This window comes from Balearica regulorum, chromosome Z, assembly GCF_011004875.1.
Source record: "Balearica regulorum gibbericeps isolate bBalReg1 chromosome Z, bBalReg1.pri, whole genome shotgun sequence".
NCBI lineage: Eukaryota > Metazoa > Chordata > Aves > Gruiformes > Gruidae > Balearica > Balearica regulorum.
The window spans coordinates 75,387,801-75,406,070 of NC_046220.1; the positions used below are offsets into that span (position 1 = coordinate 75,387,801).

At 43.2% G+C, this 18,270-nt stretch overlaps 1 protein-coding gene across 2 annotated transcripts in view; it reads left to right on the forward strand.

Moving 5' to 3' along the window:
• The window catches only part of CCBE1 (collagen and calcium binding EGF domains 1), a 102,427-nt gene that overhangs the window by 65,831 nt on the left and 18,326 nt on the right, over positions 1 to 18,270 (forward strand). For both annotated transcript variants that reach the window (XM_075739605.1, XM_075739606.1), the window contains exons 3-5: positions 9,456 to 9,508; positions 15,070 to 15,204; positions 16,127 to 16,264. In XM_075739605.1, the coding sequence (XP_075595720.1) occupies positions 9,456 to 9,508; positions 15,070 to 15,204; positions 16,127 to 16,264 (326 nt within the window). The remainder of the gene's footprint in view (positions 1 to 9,455; positions 9,509 to 15,069; positions 15,205 to 16,126; positions 16,265 to 18,270) is intronic.

The following is an 18,270-nucleotide window of genomic DNA, read 5'->3' on the forward strand; positions in this document are numbered from 1 at the left end:
TACATTAAGAAGTTAATTCCATTGCTGCTATTGATGTTGAAAATATATTAGAAGCACAATTTTAACTTGGTCTTGTTGCTTAGATAGCGATCAGAGCTGGCCAACTCTTTTGTTTGAAAGTATTGTCATGACAAATAGCTTTGTTTGTATTTCATTCAAGATTTACTCCTTTTTTTTCAGTTTTTCTCCTTTTAAAATTTTATTGTGAAAATGGAGAGAAGAAGGGAGAGAAAACAGTGGGAGGGGATCAAAGCTGCAATTCTATTGCAATTTTACAAATCACTTTTTTTTTTTGTTCTTTCTTTGTTTCCCATTTTTAAAATATTTTTAAAGAACATCTGCTAGTGATACTTTTTGATTTGGTTACCTACAGTTTTGTACACTTATCAACAAACTGGAGCTACGATGCTCAGGGGCTGGAGCACATTATATTCAAGAAGAGCCCAAGGGACCTGTGTTTGCTCAGCCTGGAGAAGAGGGAGCTAAGGGGTAAATTTAATCGGTGTCTCCAACTACCAAATGAGGACTTATAGAGAAGACAAAGCCAGACCTTCATCAGAGGTGCACTGCAGAAGGACATAAGACAAGAGACATGAGTTGCAGCAGGGACATTTTAAGTAGATATAAAGGGGGGAAATGCACAGTGAAGTGGTTAAGCACTGGAAGTGGGTCCCAGAGATGTGAGGCAATCTCCATCCCTGAAGACATTCAAAACTTATCCGGGCCAGTCTCTGAGCAGTTAACCCTGCTGTCGGGTGTGCTTGGATCAGATGATTTCCAAAGGTCCCTTGCAACCTACACTGTGAATCTATTTTTCTAAAATTATGTGGGTTTTTTCCTAGGATTTATTTCTGCTGCTTATAGAATGGCTGTAACCTTGACTTGAAAAATTCCCTTGGCTGCACTAAAGCAGGGTCATGCCCCAGTGACTCTAAGTCAGTACTGGAAGGAAAAGAATCCTTAGGCGTAAGTGGCTGTTAAGCACCCTTATGTGATTCATAATGTATAAAATTAGATCACTATGCTTTTTGCACTCTAACAAAGTGTGTACTCTGAAGATACGAGCCATTTCATACCCCTTGTCTGCAGCTGGTATATAGAGAATGCCTAGTTTCCCATTATTCTGGGACAATTTGCATAAACCTCCATACCCTGTGTGGTGTCTTGTCCGTTCAATATGAGTTTTTCACACCAGAGAGGCAGAGCGTCCAAACGCAGACATCTTCCTCACACTCAGTGCTCAGTGCTGGAAACCAAAGTGTCATCTGGACATGGATGTAGCCAGCATAGAGAATGAGTTACTCAGAGCTGCACGTTTCTTAAATTATTTTTCCATGCTTTTTGACTTTCCTAAAAGCTAATGGCTCTGTGTCTGGCTCTCCCCACTTCTAGAAATCAGAAGCATTAGCCTGGCTGGACTTATTTGCTTGCTTTATTCCCAGAATTGAATTTCAAGAACCCTCACAAATTAAAATATCTGTTAAATATCTGTCTGTGTCTAGGGTGTGGATGGATGGTGTGCCCGTGGGGGGTATTACAGGAGCAGGGGTACATGTCAAATCCCAAATCCATCAAAAGGAAGAGGTTTGCAACAGTTTCCAGCGATAAATGTCAGCCAGACTTGATTGAGTTTATGCCACGAATGATTGTCTGAAAATGTTCTTCCAAGCAGTCCAGGTGTAGCACATCCTCAGAGCTCACCCATCATCCCGAGTCTTGGTCCGAGCCTGTTCCCAACCTGACACGTGTTCATGGCAAAGCCATGGGGGATCCACGGGGATTTCTGCAGAATCAGGATCAGGGCCTTACATGGCAGCTCACCCCTAAGTGAGCAGAGACCAAGTTACTAGCTTGTTTCTGAAGGTTAATTGGGATTTATGTCCTGTTTGGAGAACTAGCTTTAGAAATCTGACTTCCTTGCATAGTTTCTATGATGTGTTTTTCTGTGCATGCGTGTGTAAAAGGCGCTTGCCTTCTATTGTTTATCGAAAGGAGTTTATTAGACAATGCTTATGCAGCACTTTTGTGATCTTCTTGATGAAAGATGCTATATAAACGGGGTTGGATTGGACTGGATTCAGTAAGTCTAAGCTTGCCAGCAATTTATTGCTGTTTGACTCCAGTGACCGAGCACCAGCACGGCAGCCAGTGAGCAAGCACAGTTCCTTCAGCACTGCTCTGGCTCTGCCTTCCGTACTGAAATGGAATTTATTACTCTCTATCTAGCATGGATATTTAGTAGGAAATTGGAGCTACAAAATGAAGAGTCATGGAAGTTTAAAAAAAATCCAAGAGACAGGACAGATGTGCTGTGATTAGTCCTATACTCTGGCTCACCTTGGGTTAGAGAAATAATTGAATGTGTGCCATCAGCAAGACATACTATTTACAGACTTGGAAGGAAATTTGGCTTGCAGTCCTCTAATTGGAAGTCAGAGGTGGTGGAAAAAAATATTTTTGCTTTCTTTTTGTACTTTAATCTCAAAGCGGTGAGTTATTTTAAAACACAGGCTCAATCTTGGATCATTTCAATTGAGATTTAGAAGGCTATTTATTCTTAGAAATTACAATGTATTTATGAGGGTGCATTATACTTTGCCAGTTCATTAGACTATGTGGTAAATGCAAACAGTGCTATCTTTGTATAAAATTAATTTTTTTCTTCCCCTCAAATTTCACACCTGTCAAACATTAATTTGATTCTGCAAGATCCATACCAACCTCACCTGCAAAACTAAACAAAATCTTTTTTTTTGGTACAATGCCAGAAAATAAAAGAAATTTGTAAGAAAAGAGAGCAAGACAAAGCTGACAGCATGTATATAAAGCTGAGTCTAAGCAGATGAGAACAGTCAAAAGTCTTTCATTTAATCATTCTGCTATTTTTGACATGCTGTGTAGTGATAAACCACATGAGCATTCCCTTGCATTAAGGAAAAAAAAAAACCAAACAAAAAACCCCCCAAAAACCCCAATAAATTAAAAATCCAAGAAAGAGGGAAAGAAAGTACAGTCCAGCACTGAAGGAATCACATATGTGATTTTAAGGATGATGTTCACATGCATGTAAAATATCCAACAAATGGCTTTTCCAGTGGCAGCAGGGGTAATTACCTTTTTGAAGCTGTGTAATATTTTCCTTCTGAGAGTCTCCTTCTTTGCTTAGAGAATATTCACAGGCAGATTTTTACTTAGTCATTTTCAGACATCGATATGCTAAGTGAGATACAAGCACTGATGGATACCAGTGCCGCCACAGTTGGTCTGTGCTACAGAAGAAAAATGCTGATTAGTCTGTGGGTAGTGAATGTGTTTGCAATACCAAGGCTCTGGTTGGGTTTGGGACTGACAGGGACCAACGTTAGTTCTGGCCCTGTAGCACAGTGTTATGGCTTCCCCAAAAATGTGATGCCCTAGTCTGTATGGTTCACGTGGAAGTCCCAATATTACCATTTTCTTTCATTACACATCAGAAGGAAGGATCACAGGAAACATTTCTAAAAGTCTGTGTTCTTCCCAAAAAGCTGAGGTTTAGTTGCTGCTTCATCCTGCAGCCAGCAGAAACTCCTGAGCTCTTTTTATCTTGTGGGACAGCCTGCAGGGTTTTCATACCAACCCCTTTCTCTGCATCCCAAAAGTCCTGAAATAGTCCAAAAGCGATGGTCTCCTGGGACCACTGATGTGCTGACACAGGGGGAGGTACTGGGGAAGCGGTCTGCCTGCCCGGATTTTGTTTGAACACCTCCGCTGAACACCTCATTGCATCTCATTTACTTGAACAAAACCACAAACCCCATGATGGTGAGATGTCCTGCACTGTGTCCGTGGAGAACAGAGGCTCAGGGGCTGCTACAAAAAGGACAGATGTTTTCAGTGGTTAAATTCCCCAGATCTGTGTAGTTTTGCTTTTTGTGCATTTTGTGCATGCTTTTTGTGCATTCTTCAGTTTTGTGCAGGTCAGCGCCTATCATAACTCAAGCCCCACCGATACCTGCACAGCATGGAGGGTTTCCTGCACCCCTTGAGGTCTCTTTTTTTTATCTTTTATAGAGGAATGAGCTTCGTGCATGCACAAATACTATGCTCTGCAGGGGCTACAAATCATCGTATCAGTTTGGAAGGTCCCTTCTGAGAAGAAGGAACCACAGTTTATACTCCAGCGCCATAAAGCTCCCTTTGACCATAAAAAGATGACATGAAACAGCACTTGGAGGAGAGAAGGAGTCAGTTAACAATACATTACAGTAAGGAGCAGCCAAGGACCGTGTCTGAGAGCTTTCAGGAGCATTGGCCAGAGCCTTCCTGGGTAAGCGCTGGTACAGTTCTCCAGAGTCAACAGAGGCATGTGGCTTGTGCCAGGGGAGGATCTGTTCCTTGGCCTGTGTTCACAGAAGAGGAGCCCAAAAACTGTGAATCTTATCAAAACCTTCTCATTAGCAATAACTGTAACGGGATTTCATTTCTGCTATCTGTCTTAATAACCAGAGTCGAGCAAAAGAGCAGATAGCAGGGCTTCTTTTTTCTAAAACAAAGAAAACTATTATATATGGGTAAATTTATTTAACTTAAGCAGCTGATGAGAAACACGGCTTAGACTTCAGTAACACATTAATCACTGAAAATCTGACTTTCAGAAAAATCAAGTAATAGGTTGCAGTGATTTGCTGTCAGAGGTCTGAGTTCCAGCTTTGCTGGTGAAGGATGGTGCTCTCTGCTTGTTCAGGCAAATCCTGGTTTATTCAGTCAGTTTAGAGAAATAAGCGCACATATGCATACTGCAGTCATAGGTGCCGCAGCATTTCCTAGGCAGTGGAAGACATGCACCCTACCCTCCATTATTCATTCTTAGCTGGGATGGTGACTGGAAGGGCTCAGGCTGGCCTTGGACCTTGTGTTACACCCAATGCGAGCATAAATTATCTCTTTGCAAAGCTGTGAAAAAGGACTAAGGCTGGAAATCATGGCAAAGTGTATGCTGAGCAAGTGTCTGCAGGAAGGCCATCCCCTCTTACTCAAGATTTCGGTATGTATCCCACAGAAAAGCAAACAAAATAAAGTGCATTCAGTTTTACACCATGTTGCCATAAATCTCTCCATGTGAATTATGGCGAAACTGTGCACAGCTACCAAGTTGCTTCCCTAATCCACTTGCGCTGCAGATGGGCTTTGTCTGTGCATGCTTTGGCAGACAGACCTGGCCCTCATTTGAATTTTTTATAGAATTTGAGAAAAACAAAGGTTGGGGTTTTTTTAAGTTACCTTGTTGGCTTGCTTTTATAGCTGTCTAATTATTTTTTGTAAGTTAATTGCTGTATTTTATATTTGCGTTTTCGCTGCATTGTGTATTTCTGAAAGTCAGGGTGATCAAAAAGAAATACTGGGCAGGCACAATAAGGAGCCAGTCTTACAAAGACCCCTTTGTGCAATTAAACACAGCCATGCCACAGCCTTTGCCAACTCAGGTCTTCAAGATATGGCACGAGTTCTTCTGAGTTCATGTTATAACGCTGTCTGAAGAAATCTGGTTAAAAAAATTTTTTTCCTATCTTTTTTACCAGTAGGAAATTGGCTTTTTGATTACATACATTCGCTCAACTGTATTATCATTATTTTCTACCAGCACCAACCTGGGAGAACAGTGTCAATGTAATTAAATGCACATAAAATGTTCAGCAGCTCTTATGCCCCCTAAACTTCAACTCTTCTGACGCTCATGGATCAGAAATAGTGTGTCAGAGTGGAGGGATTTGACCTGCCTGACCACCTATGGAGCTGCTGCATCTTCCAGTGAAGCGACTTCAGGCATCAGCTGCCCCATAGAAACTGTCCATGCGTGTGGTCCTACCCCAAAGGACGGGAGGTAAAGTGCCTCTGCTGGAATTACCTCTGTCTGGGTGGAGCCATCCTGGAGGCTGACTCTCTGAACCCCAACACTGTAGAGATAAAGTAAGGGTAATATTTTATCATAAGAACGCACTTTCTGACTCAGCATAGGGATTTCTGTGCCTGCTTTGCTCCTTGGAGGCAAATATTTGCTAAAGTGGACTCTTCCGTTTCTACTTTTGATGTCTTTAGCAAGAGTTTCCTTAACATATGATGTTCATCTGAAACCAGTATAAAACTTTTCTTTTTCCCTTCCCTTCACATTTCCCCTTTGCCTTCCCTTTTTTTTCAATCATTAAATGGCCATCATGTATCTTTTTCAACATAATTGTCATGATAGCATTTCAGAGTTGCCTCTTTACTGAAGTTAACCAAAACCTCAATAATGCATCAAGCAGCTCCAAGCCAGCCATTGTCATGTCCCAAGTCACTGACATGTTACTACAGACAGACACAGGTTAATTATCACTTAAAATGTTTATCCTCTTATTGTTTGCATTGCCAAAGCATTTCAACTGCTGCAGGACCCTAAATCACTCCCTTCCCTCTTGCACAGAAGTGCTTTCTCAGTTCAGCATACCCTGGTCTCTCCGGCCGCAGTGTCCCGGCGCAGAGCGGGAGGTGGGCTGGCGGCGACAGCAGCCCCACACCAGGTGGAAACAATTATGGGAAAAAAAAGTGGTCCGTGCTGGATGAGTTACTGCTGATAGCTGCCAGATAAGCTAACTTAATAAAGCGGTGGCTTAATTAAGCCACATTCCTTGCATCTTGCCTTTCGTCCTGCCTGTCTGGGGCGATGCTATCAAGCAGCAAGACGGGGCTGGGGGTGCTGTGCTGGTGCACCTCTGTGGGTCAGGAGCAGGGGGGGACGTGCGGGCAATGGGATGTGGGGGTGCTCCTGGAAAGCTCAGCTACCTTTCAGTCTGCAAGGTGATGGGCCACAAAAGCCTGCAACAAAGGCAGATCCGCTGCTTGCCTAGTCATGGATGTGTTTGTTGGTATCAAAGGTTTGACCCCAAATCCCATCTTCTGACGTTTGGTGATCCAGGAGCACCTTGACCTCCACAGCAGAGGGGAGTAGCTCAACATCTCCCTGCTTCTCCTGCAGCTACCTGTCAGAAAAAAAGAGTGACTTTGAGAGAGTCCCTATCGTTATGGATTTTCTTACAGGTAACACAAAAGCTAGACATTGCAGTGGTCAAAATCATGGTGCCAAAAACCCTCTGCGAATTTGGGCTTGTGCACGTTTCTGAGTGAAAAATTGCACGAGAATCGGAACGTTGCTATAGTTTTAATAGCTGGAGCACCCCATTAAAAGCTGTAATAGATAAGTCTGCCAGAAGTTTCTCCTTTTGGAAACCAGATTTAATGAATCAACTTAATTTCCCTGTAGATCCAGATTATAGTGGTTGAGTTTCTTACACAGCAACATAGCAACCGCCTCGCTGAAAGTTATTCAGTAGCTAAAATTATCAGTGGGGACCCCCCTCTTACTTCTCATTATGAATAACGAGATCGCTGCTGTGCAACGTTGATTAGACATGTCAACCTGGAGCTGGATGTCTGAAAATGAGTGTTGCTAATGATCTACTCATGTGTCCATCATTTTGACAGATTTCTTTTCAGGAATGTAAAAAGCTAAAGCATCCAGGAATCCCAGGGTTGCAATGTAATGTTCAGAGAAATGTCTGTTGTATTGTATTTCCTGTGCATTAACCCTAAAGTAGCAGTTTCCCTGGCAAAATCATGCTGATGGCTGAAGCTTGCTGTTGCGTATGGGCTGCACTAATAGAGATTTGTAATCTTGAACTGGGAACTGGTTGTCACGGGGAATTGGTTTCTGTGTGTGATCCTGAAAGCAGGGCATCCCTCCTCTAAACTACTTCTTTAGGTGTGATTTAAAGCTTTCATGATGGGAGAATTCAACAACAATTAAAAGAGAGATTGAAAACAAGGAAATCATTTCTCATTCCCCTGTGGAACTCATTGCTGCCAGATGCCGTTGAAGCTACAGATTTCAGCGAGGGCTTGTATATCTGCCAGGGCAGTCCTCTCCCAAGCCGGGCTGTATCTTCCTCTGAAGAGCAGCTACAAGCAACCCTTTATCAGCCTCCCTTCTTCTGCAGACAGGAGGAGATGAATGTGCACTTGGAAAGCCATCGGCATGGCTTACAGCATATCAACAGCCTCCCCGATGCACCTTTGAACTCATTCCTCCTGCATTTGTTTGTCTTGCAGATAAAACTTCACAGCAGTGTTTGGAGAAAAGTCTAATGAGGGACCACTGTTTGCATAACAAAGCAAGGCTTCCTCTTCAGATGTTCAACCTTCATTAAGCATAATTTATATTCCAGCTAATCTTTGGAAGAGACTAAAATATGGAGCTAAAGTTTGTTTTTACATAGTTTGGAGTAATGCATTGTTTGTATTAAGTGGTCAGTTGCAACTGATAGTTGATTTAAATTCAGCATAATGATTTGTGAGGGCTGCGTGTTGTCTAGGAGAGTGTTGTGTCACTGACTGCCATGGCTTTAGCACTCTTCTGCGTCAGTTATTGAATTAAAGGATAAGACCAAATGGATGGTTTCCCAGTTTTGCAGACACTTCAGCATGTCCACAAGGCATGAAAAACTGTGAATCTGTAAAATACAGTTGTGGTTTTTTTTCTCCAGACTCATGTAGGCTTGGTCGAATAGTGCACTGAACAGCAGTTTGCTTCACTTCCAGCAGTCTTGGCAGCCACCACCCTGGGACCCTTTGAAGGTCACCATGTCCCTGCAGCAAGTAGCTCTGAGCATGATAAGGGACACAGCCATTTGGAAAAGCTCCTCAGTGCTGCTGGGTGTCCAGGTGACTTGCTGTGGTTTGCTGCCTAGAAAGCAGACAAGCAGGTGTAGCTGAATGCCCAAATGTCATTACAGGCCAGTGTGTAAGAAAGGTTAATCTCTCAGCACTCAGACTTTGTTCGTAACATAGGCACGTAAAGTGTCTCATCCTATTGACTCTTCACTGCAGTTTTATCCCCCTGCGTGTATAAGATACTGTCCCTTGCTCCAGTTGAAATACCCAATATATTTCACTTATCACCTTCCAGGTTTATTAAAAGATGAACAATGACTGATAACATTTATCTTGTGTATACTCCTCACTGAGACTTACCCCTTTCTGCAAGTTTACATTGTAATGATGGATGTTTGAAAACACCCTTCACCCTATTATGAAAATTATGACCAGAGTTGTGTATATGGACAGCACTGAGGTGTGCTGCATCCTTTCAAACCAAGGGAGCAGGGTTTTCAGAAATGACTTGGGATGTTGAGTGGGTCAGCATTGAGGTGCGCAGCCCCAGGCTCCTCAGGCGGTGGGCCATGCTGTCATTTGAAGTGCCTCACTGAGTGGTGGGTTTCCATGTTGCCTTCTTTAATGCTGAGATATCTCCAACTGCAAAGTTCAGGATACTCATATTGTTTTGTTCATCATCTCTATGGTTTACCCATGACTGTTTTTAAAGGCAGCACCAACCTTTAGAGAATATATTTATTTATTCATTTATTTATTTCATTGTTTTTCAGGAAAAAATGCTGTAAGGGTTATAAGTTTGTTCTTGGACAGTGCATCCCTGAAGGTACGTGATTTCACTGTTCTTACCCCTCGTGTACACGTGCATTTGTCTTTCCCCATTTGCCCTGTTCTCTGCACTGCTGTTTGGAAGAGCATCCTGATATAACCACAGGCTCAGCCATATCTCACATGTCAGTGGGGGAAACTGTTTCCAAGAAATTGTTGGGAAAATAAAAAGATCAGCATCTTCCAAAAGTTTCACTTAGCATGCCAAGCCTTGATCCTCCCCTAAGTACACGTGGCTGCACAGATCTTGTACCATGACCTTGTACCATGTTTGTTGCAAACAAAGGGACATATTCTGCTCTTGGCTAGGTATGGGGGAGCCCTCTGCACACCCAGGAGCGCACCTTTCCTGGCTGATGGCTTTGGCCATGTACCCCTTGATCTGGCACAGCTGATTTGGCTCGTAAGTGCACGGGGAGTGGGTGGCTTGGTGACTCAGTCCTGCCTTTAGTTATGGGTTTCCCAAAAATATCAGCGAGAGGAGAGCATCGCCAAATGGTGTCTCTCTTCCGCTGCCTCTCCTGGTCATGGGCAGGGCTTCCTTGTCACCAGGGGCAGAGGGAGATGGGGAATTACTTGGGGTAGTTCGTGCAGCAGTGAAAAGGGAACGATGCCCTCCTGGCAGAGGGGAGCTGCCCGTACGCTTTGCAAAGGCAGCACCAGGGTCCCAGTGCTCGGAGGTTGCTGGAACAAGATCTCATTTAGGAAAAGGCTGAGCTCTGCCTGCCTTAACCTTGGGGGAGGCCTCTGTTGGGTCTACGCAGCCGATGGCTTCACTGAGCAGTAGCAATGCAACTTCTTCAGTTGCTCCCACCGCTTTGCCCAATTTGGATGAAATTGACTCTGATGTTGGCCAGAAACAACAAACCAAAAAACCTGGTTCACTCCAAAAAGCAGGTTAAAAAGTTGGTTTATGGTAACACATTTTTTTATTTGATGACATATGGAAAGCCTCGAGCTGACCTGAGAGTTTTCCCAGTTTGGGATTGTGATGTTTTGAAAAGAAAAGTGACAAATTAACATACTGGAGAGACTCAGCTGGTTTTTGAGCTACAGTCTCCAGCCAACAGTGATTATAACCCAAACTCTGAGACTGCTGCTTTTGCTTTTTTTTTTTTAATTTGTATCTTCTTTGCTGCTGGATGGAAACACTAGAACACTGGTTGCAAAAAAAAAAAAAAAAAGAAACAAAAAATCCAAACCAAACCCACATCTTCTTAAAACAGGAATTGTGTAGTTTCTGCTTTCGTGCGAAGAAATGGTTCACAATGCCAGCCCGAGCCTCGGGGAGCTGGGTAACATTTGGGTGAAATCGATGCTCTCAAGGAGTTCCTCATCCTGTGGTTTTATAATGAGTTTTGTCTTGGTGTGTGTGGCATGAGATGACAGCTCCAGTGTGAGACAGGCACTTGGAGGAGGCGGTTGTGTGCATAGGAGGCTGAAGCCCTGAATCCTTTTGGGGTGGAAAGAAGCCAGGACTCTACAGTCTGGCCTCTAGCTTTCCTATGGATTGTAACAATTTTATACACTGGTTGTTTGCTAAATATAATGAATACATCAGGAGAAGTAATAGGAACAAAAATAAAATTAGAACCATGACAATGTATTATTTTAGGCTTCTAATTTTCATCTCTTGAGGTTTTAGGTGATTATGAAAGCAGCTTTTATTGTGTACCCACTGACTTTGCTTAATCCGATCTATTAACTGCATCTCAGTGACCTGAGAGTTTCTGCCACTAATTGAATTTCTCTACTGGCTGTGGCTTCTCTCCTTTTGTATCTCCATTCCCCCTTTTTCAGCTTGATCTATATTTTGCCTTGAACTTAAGAGGCCACAGCAATTACTATAACATCTGGGACGATCTTGGGCTGTTGGTATAGGGATGAGAAACATGATTCAGTGAAGCACTCATTTCACTTACTCTGTTACATCACTTGGCTCTTCACACATTGTTTTGGCATAATCTTGACAGAGTAGCTGTATGAAATGCATATCTTGACACAGGCACATAAATACATGACAGATGTGAGCTTATTAGAGTACATCTGCACCTTTTAATCCGGTACTGGCAAGTCAAAGCCATGAGTAGTTCCAGCCATGTCTTCTTCATGATTTAGCAGTGGCTGCAGGGAGGATGGTTGGGAGATGGATAGACTCTCCCTTGTTCACCCTCTTATGGCTGCCTCGGGAAGACACCGATCTTCTCGGACAGCTATGTAAACAGACTGTTTCCCAAAGGGTTGTGTCTTTGTCCATGTCTGTCTTTGGTTTCTGTCCTGTTATTTCTTGTCTGCCCTTGAAAAGCAACAGAAATCAGTGTGAAATCAGTATGAGTCCATGCCCACAGGTTCTGCATTTCATTTCCTTTGGACTCACCTTCTCACTCTCAGTTTCAGCTGCAGGAGCAGAAAGCGATGATCCTCAGGTAACGTCGCGAGGAGTTTGCTTTGTGTGTCTGATTCCCCCTGTAGCATCTCTTCCTGCTCCACCTGACCACCAAAGCTGGTCAAAAAAGAGCTCCTCACCCTTTTCTCCTGAATCACCGCTGCCTTCTTTGCTTTGGAGACTCACAGTTCCAACCAGGTCCTGTCTTGTGGCATCACCAAGAGTAAAGCAGAGACAGATGTAGCCTGAAACAACTTATTTTGGAGAGTACCATCCCTACCACTGGTTTGTTCCTTGAGTTTCTTGGCTGTTGATTAATGCAGAGCAAAATACTCTATGACAGGCAAACACTAATCAGATCTGTGCTTTCCTCACTAATGCTGTTTCAGAAATTTCCTTGGTACAACTTTCCATGCTGTGTTGTTATTCCTGAGTTCATTGAAATATATGTAGAGCCATTTGTTATTCTGCTTCATTTTTTTTGTATTTTCCTAAAATCTGGAACAGCCTGATCCTCACCGTGTGGCTTTGATTTATTCTTAAACCACATTTCTTACGATGGGCTAGCAGACAAGGGATTTGAATGTGGGAGGGCGCATGCATCCTCCGTTCTGCAGAGCACATGGAGGTGGTGCAGCAGCTTTTGACCAATTTCATCCCAGTTGTGAGGACTGTTCCTGAGGGAGTGATGCTACCTGGGACCAAAGCCCTGGGGGCACACTGCTCCGTGACATGGGACCTGCCCACAGTCATTGTGTGATTTGGGTTGACTGTGTGGGAATGTGGGAACCACCAGCAAGGAGATTTCCACCTCGTGGACCCATCCCTAGCTTTGTTTGAAAGTAAATGAAGCAATGGTCTTGATGAAGCTCTGCCAAGGTGGATGTGGAAAGCATATTTAAAGACTAGTTACATGAAATATGGCAAAAGAGAGACGATTAAAAAGAACTTGCATTGTTTAGTCTAGAGAAAAGGAGGCTGAGGGGAGACGTGATAACAGTTTTTATGTGTGTGAAAACTTGCCACAAAGGGGAGAGTAAACTGTTCTTCATGGCCAAGAAGAAGAGGACAAAATAATGGGCTTAAATGGCTATAAGGGGAGTTTGGATTAGATGTGAGTAAAATGCTTTCTATCTGCGTGGATATTTAATCTTGGGAATAGACTGCATGATGCTGGGCATCTCCATTCCTCAGGGATTTCTAGGTACAGGTTAAATGAATGTCTGTTAGGAAAGGTTTACGTATAGCTGATCTTGATTGTGGTGGAAGATGCCCCCTTCCAGCGCTGGTTTTTATGATTTTATTAGGGCACGTCTATTCATGGAAGTGCAGGGAGGACAGTGCTCGTTTTGCCTCTGCTCAGAATAGGCTGAACATGGCACAGGCCAAATCCAGCATCGGCGTGGTCAAACACTGGCTAAGCAGCAAGCATGTTCACCTCAGCGATGGGCATACAGGCCTGTTCTCCATCTGATTTTATTTCAGTGGAAAATGAAAACTGCAACTGTGCCCAGGAAAAACACCACTAATGCTTTATATCTGGGGCTATTTAGTAGTGCCAAATGTAACAGGAGTTTACAGCCCCAGCGTGACCTAAAAAGCCCAAACTAGCACCCAGGCTGGCCATGTTTGAAGGCAAGGGACATGTTTTTCTTCCACACTTGTGCAAGGCTCTGCACTGTTCAACCCCGGTTACTGTTGGGGGGGTCCTGGCACTGCCATGCACTGCCATAGCACTACGGGCAGACTTCAAGAGTTAAAATCAGCAGTTGTGAAGTAAGAAGGAAAGAAAGGATGCCTGCTATTCAAAAGGTGACAAGCACAAGGGAGGAAATTCGTGGTGCCATTACAATAGTATTTTTTTGTCTAAGCAGCTCTGCTGTGATATACAGCAGGTTGTTAAGTTTTGTTTGGCACTTTTCTGTACCCTGGCACACTGTCTCTTTTAACCCTAGTGCTATACATGGTTTTATATACTTGATACTGCAAATGCGGTTTCACTTGCTTTGCCATCTATTAGTTCATTTTAATTGTTTGGAAAAATCTTTGTACCCAGCAATGTCTGCTAGTCATTAGCGTGAGTCAATAATGAGTTTGGGTTTTAATTATTTTACACTGTATATATGGAAACACAGTGCCTTGCTAGGAACTCGGTCAAAACACTTAGGTTTGGTTTAGATGTATTTAGTCTGGAGCAGGTTATTTCTGCTGTGAGCCCCCAGTACCTGGTCACAGGAGGGTCAGAGCGAGAACCGTGTGGATGCTGTGTGCAGGTTGATGTTCCTCTGAAGTGATCATAGAAACTGCCACTTGCTTTGGCATAAAACCTGACCTTCAGCAGGATTTCCCTAAGATTTTAAGACCAGATGCTGCTTCAGTTCCTGTCTTCTCCTGGCAAATGTTCCCCATGGTGCTGCAAAGCCCTTGCAGCCACAGCTGGGGGCTGCCCATCTGCCCCCAGCCCTGCCCCCAGCCCCTGGCAGGGCAGGGATGCAGGTGAGACTCTGTTCCGCTCTGGCATCTGTTCCCTGGACTGCAGCTCTGCTGCTACAGAGCAGTGAAATCAGAAACAGATTTGCCCTTCTTTGGGTTTCAAACTGGGACTTCAGTCTTTTGGGATTTAACGGACAAGCCCAGCCAGTGACTTAGCATACCCTAATCTGCACATTGCTATTATTAAGAGTGATTATGGTTTTGTAACAATGTGTTATTTGCTAGAAGGGTTATATCTGACTTTAAACAATTACTGTGTGCTTTCAATTAACTTTTCCTTATGATATATTTTCTGCCCAAATTTGGCAGTTAGCCTCACAGTGTTTCACAGTATTCTGCGTAGGAAATGTTGCTATCAGAACTTAAAAATTTCTGGAAGAAAACAGCAAAAAACTTTCAGGTAATTTAATATTTCTGTGAGAAGAATTCTTAAATTCTGCAAACTGGGAAAGTGCCCCTTGCTTAAAATCCAACTATAAGAAATAGTCTAACTACTGTAAAGCTGTGATTAGCAATTACAGTTTTACCGTAATTCCTTGCTTATGTCTCATGAATGTTTTATTTCTAGGTTTCTTCAGTCTTTAAAAACAATAATTAGCAGAGAGGTGAAATATTTGTTGTCAAAGTGTCATTCAGCTACTCCCATTGGTATTTTCCTAACCACACTTTTTTCTCCCTAGACTATGATGTGTGTGCCGAAGCTCCTTGTGAACAGCAGTGCACAGATAACTTTGGGCGAGTCTTATGCACTTGCTACCCTGGGTACCGCTATGATCGGGAGAGGCACAGGAACAGAGAGAAGCCTTACTGCCTGGGTGGGTAGAAGTGCGTGTTGAGCTCATCTCTGGTTAATGATGTTATCCTACTCCTTCAGGCCTTTTAGGAGTCAGTTTAGATCTGAAACCTTTCTTATTCTCTTTACTATTACAGAACAAATGTGGTTTTAACTATGTGAAAAATTAGGATCCCAGAAATAAGAGATCTAAATCCCCTTGAAATTATTAGAAGGTAGTACCTAAAACAAGACATATGTACCCAAACACTTTGAAGTGTAGGGCTGATGCAATTTTCCCTTTATTAATTCCTTTTGCAGGTTTTGAGCCATATTTGGGGTTTTGGCCTGGGATGAGGGACATGATTCTAACAGTAACCCTCAAAGCAGTACAACCAGGCCTAATTATGAAAATAAATCCTTGGGGTTTGAGGCGAGGCACTGGCACAGGTTGCCCAGAGAAGCTGTGGATGCCCCATCCCTGGAAGTGTTCCAGGCCAGGTTGGATGGGGCTTTGGGCAACCTGGTCTAGTGGAGGGTGTCCCTGCCCATGGCAGGGGGGTTGGAACTAGATGAACTTTGAGGTCCCTTCCAACCCAAACCATTCTATGATTCAGATGGCCAGTATCTAATTCAGGACACATGATTTACATGTGGTACTTGTGTGGCTAGTCCTGCCCTGCGTGGTTTGCTGTGCCATAGAGCCAAGGTTTGCAGGATCAAGCTTTGCTTGTGAGCTTTTCAATGCAAAGGAATGGTCAAGTGATGTCCACCAATAAAATGCCAGGTATGTTAATAATAATAGTGCAGTTTGCACAGAGTTCCAGGCCAAAGCACCAGCGGTGCTACAATTACTCATTTATTTAACCGCAAAATCTCCCAATACCTTTAAAGGAATTCTTTTATTGTATTTGAGGTCTGAAACCTCCAGCTTTAGGATATTTTCAACTCTTGCTCCTCTCCAGATATCGACGAGTGTGCCACGAGCAATGGAACGCTGTGCTCTCAGATCTGTGTCAACACCATGGGCAGCTACCGGTGCGAGTGTCACGAAGGCTATACCCGGGAGGAGGATGGCAAGACATGCACCAAAGGAGATAAAGGTATGTGCTAGTGGGGGGTAAAGGTCCTGAGCCAAAGGGACATCTGAAGGGTTGATCAGTCCTAAAGAGGAACTGCTCCCTATGTTACACTTGGAGTCTGAAGCTGGGATGTAGGTGGTGTCCCTGGAGAGCCTGGGTTGCTCACTGGGCACCCGAGCACCTGTGGAGCGGTCCTGCCGCACGCTCTCCTCCTCCCCAGTTTATGAGCTGCACGCACACAGCAGTAGCCACATCTATAAAGAAAGAGCATAAGTACACTGAAGGATGTGGAAAGCATCTTCCCCTGGAGAGGCAGAGTGGCTGAACAGTGAAACTTGCTGTTATAGCTTCAGTTAGACCATTTCTGCTTGATCCAACTGCAAAAAACTGTATGTTGCTCCCATACCAACCTGGATTATACCTAGTTTGCAGTCCAGAGCTCAGGAGACACAGGAAGAAAGAAAAAATATGCCAGATGCTGGCATATATAAGTCTTCATTAATTTCATCTGTTAATTAAATTAATTTCAGTGAGTTTAATTTGTATTTACATGCTGATATCTGAGATTAGCAAATGGCCCTGAGCTGGGTGGTTAGAGCCTCTGGGCACTCAGACACTCAGAAAATGTGTGCCTGGGAATTCCACACACCTTTCAAGCATTGCTTAAATCAATTGCTAAATCATGTTGAGTAATGCTGAATTCTGCTGATCTGCAATCAGTTTGTGTGTCTCGTGACTGCAGTCAGATTTTTTTTTCTTTTTTTTTTTAATGAAAGTAATACATAATGGGAAAGGAGTAAAAGTGAGGGCTTGTTCTTGCTTTTCACTCTTGGTTTCAAAGTATGTATGTGTGCTGTTTAGAAATTAAAGTTTTTGACCTCATCCCAGTTATTAAATTACAGCATTTAGAGTACTGCAAATTAAATACTGATATGACAATTTAAAAAGAAGAGGGGAAGAGAACAACCTGTGCTCTGGAAAAGAAAAAAAACCCTCTTTTGATGAATGGCAATTTACCATAGATTCAACAATTAATGCCTGAACACATGTATCATTGGGTGCTCCAAATCCCACTGGATAGCCAGAGCAATTTATTATTTTGATTTTCCTCTGAAAATTTGTAATTGGAGCCACTCCATTAACTTTAATTGTTCCTTGTAGTTTTCAAATTTTTTTTTTTTTCCTTATAAGTGAGGAGAGGAGGGCGGTCAAAAAGGAAAGAGGTATAACCTACATAATCCCTTTGCAAATAGTTTTTTTAGTTAACTTTTCCTCTGGGTAGTTCAAATTTTCTGACAGGGTGATGTCCGAGGCATTCAGAATAACCAACCATTCAAAATATTCAAGGCTATGGAAATAATTCTAATATTAGAAAAAAACATTTTTACACTGAATGTACACGGCACATAAAAATGTCAATTCCAGTAGTTAATCTGGAATGAAATATCCACCGTTTCTCAAGACATTTCCCAAACCAGCTGTGTGAAGCAGAGAAGGACACTTTCTGCTCTGTTACCCACCCCGTACTCCAAGTTAATGTTACTAATTGCCAGACCTCTGGTACAAATGAAAGCGGAGTTGGCCATCGCGATGTCACAGGGCTTGTGTCCGTAACTCATCGCAAAGAAACTCAAGTTTTTCGGCAGCCGCAGGAATGGGCTGTAGCAACGCACCACCCCGTGGCCAGCCCCAGCCCTGCACCGCCCCGGAGAGCACCCTATCCGCACTGGAAGTGCTTCTTAACCAGCAGAGGATTTGCTTTTCATGGTAGCTGGAACACTTAAATTTGATTTTAAAATTTAGTGTGAGAGACGTGAAAACACATGTATCCCTTCTCCAACTTTCACCATGTTGCATGTTTCGCGGGGGATTATTATTCACGTTTTCATTGTGCCATGCCTGAAGGCTGTCATCCAGGCACTTTTTTGGCTCTGTAAGCGGGCTTGACTGAGAGCTTTGGGTTTGTGAGTGGGGCACAAGATTAGGGAGCATTTTTCCTGCATATGCAGTCATGTTGCATTTGACAG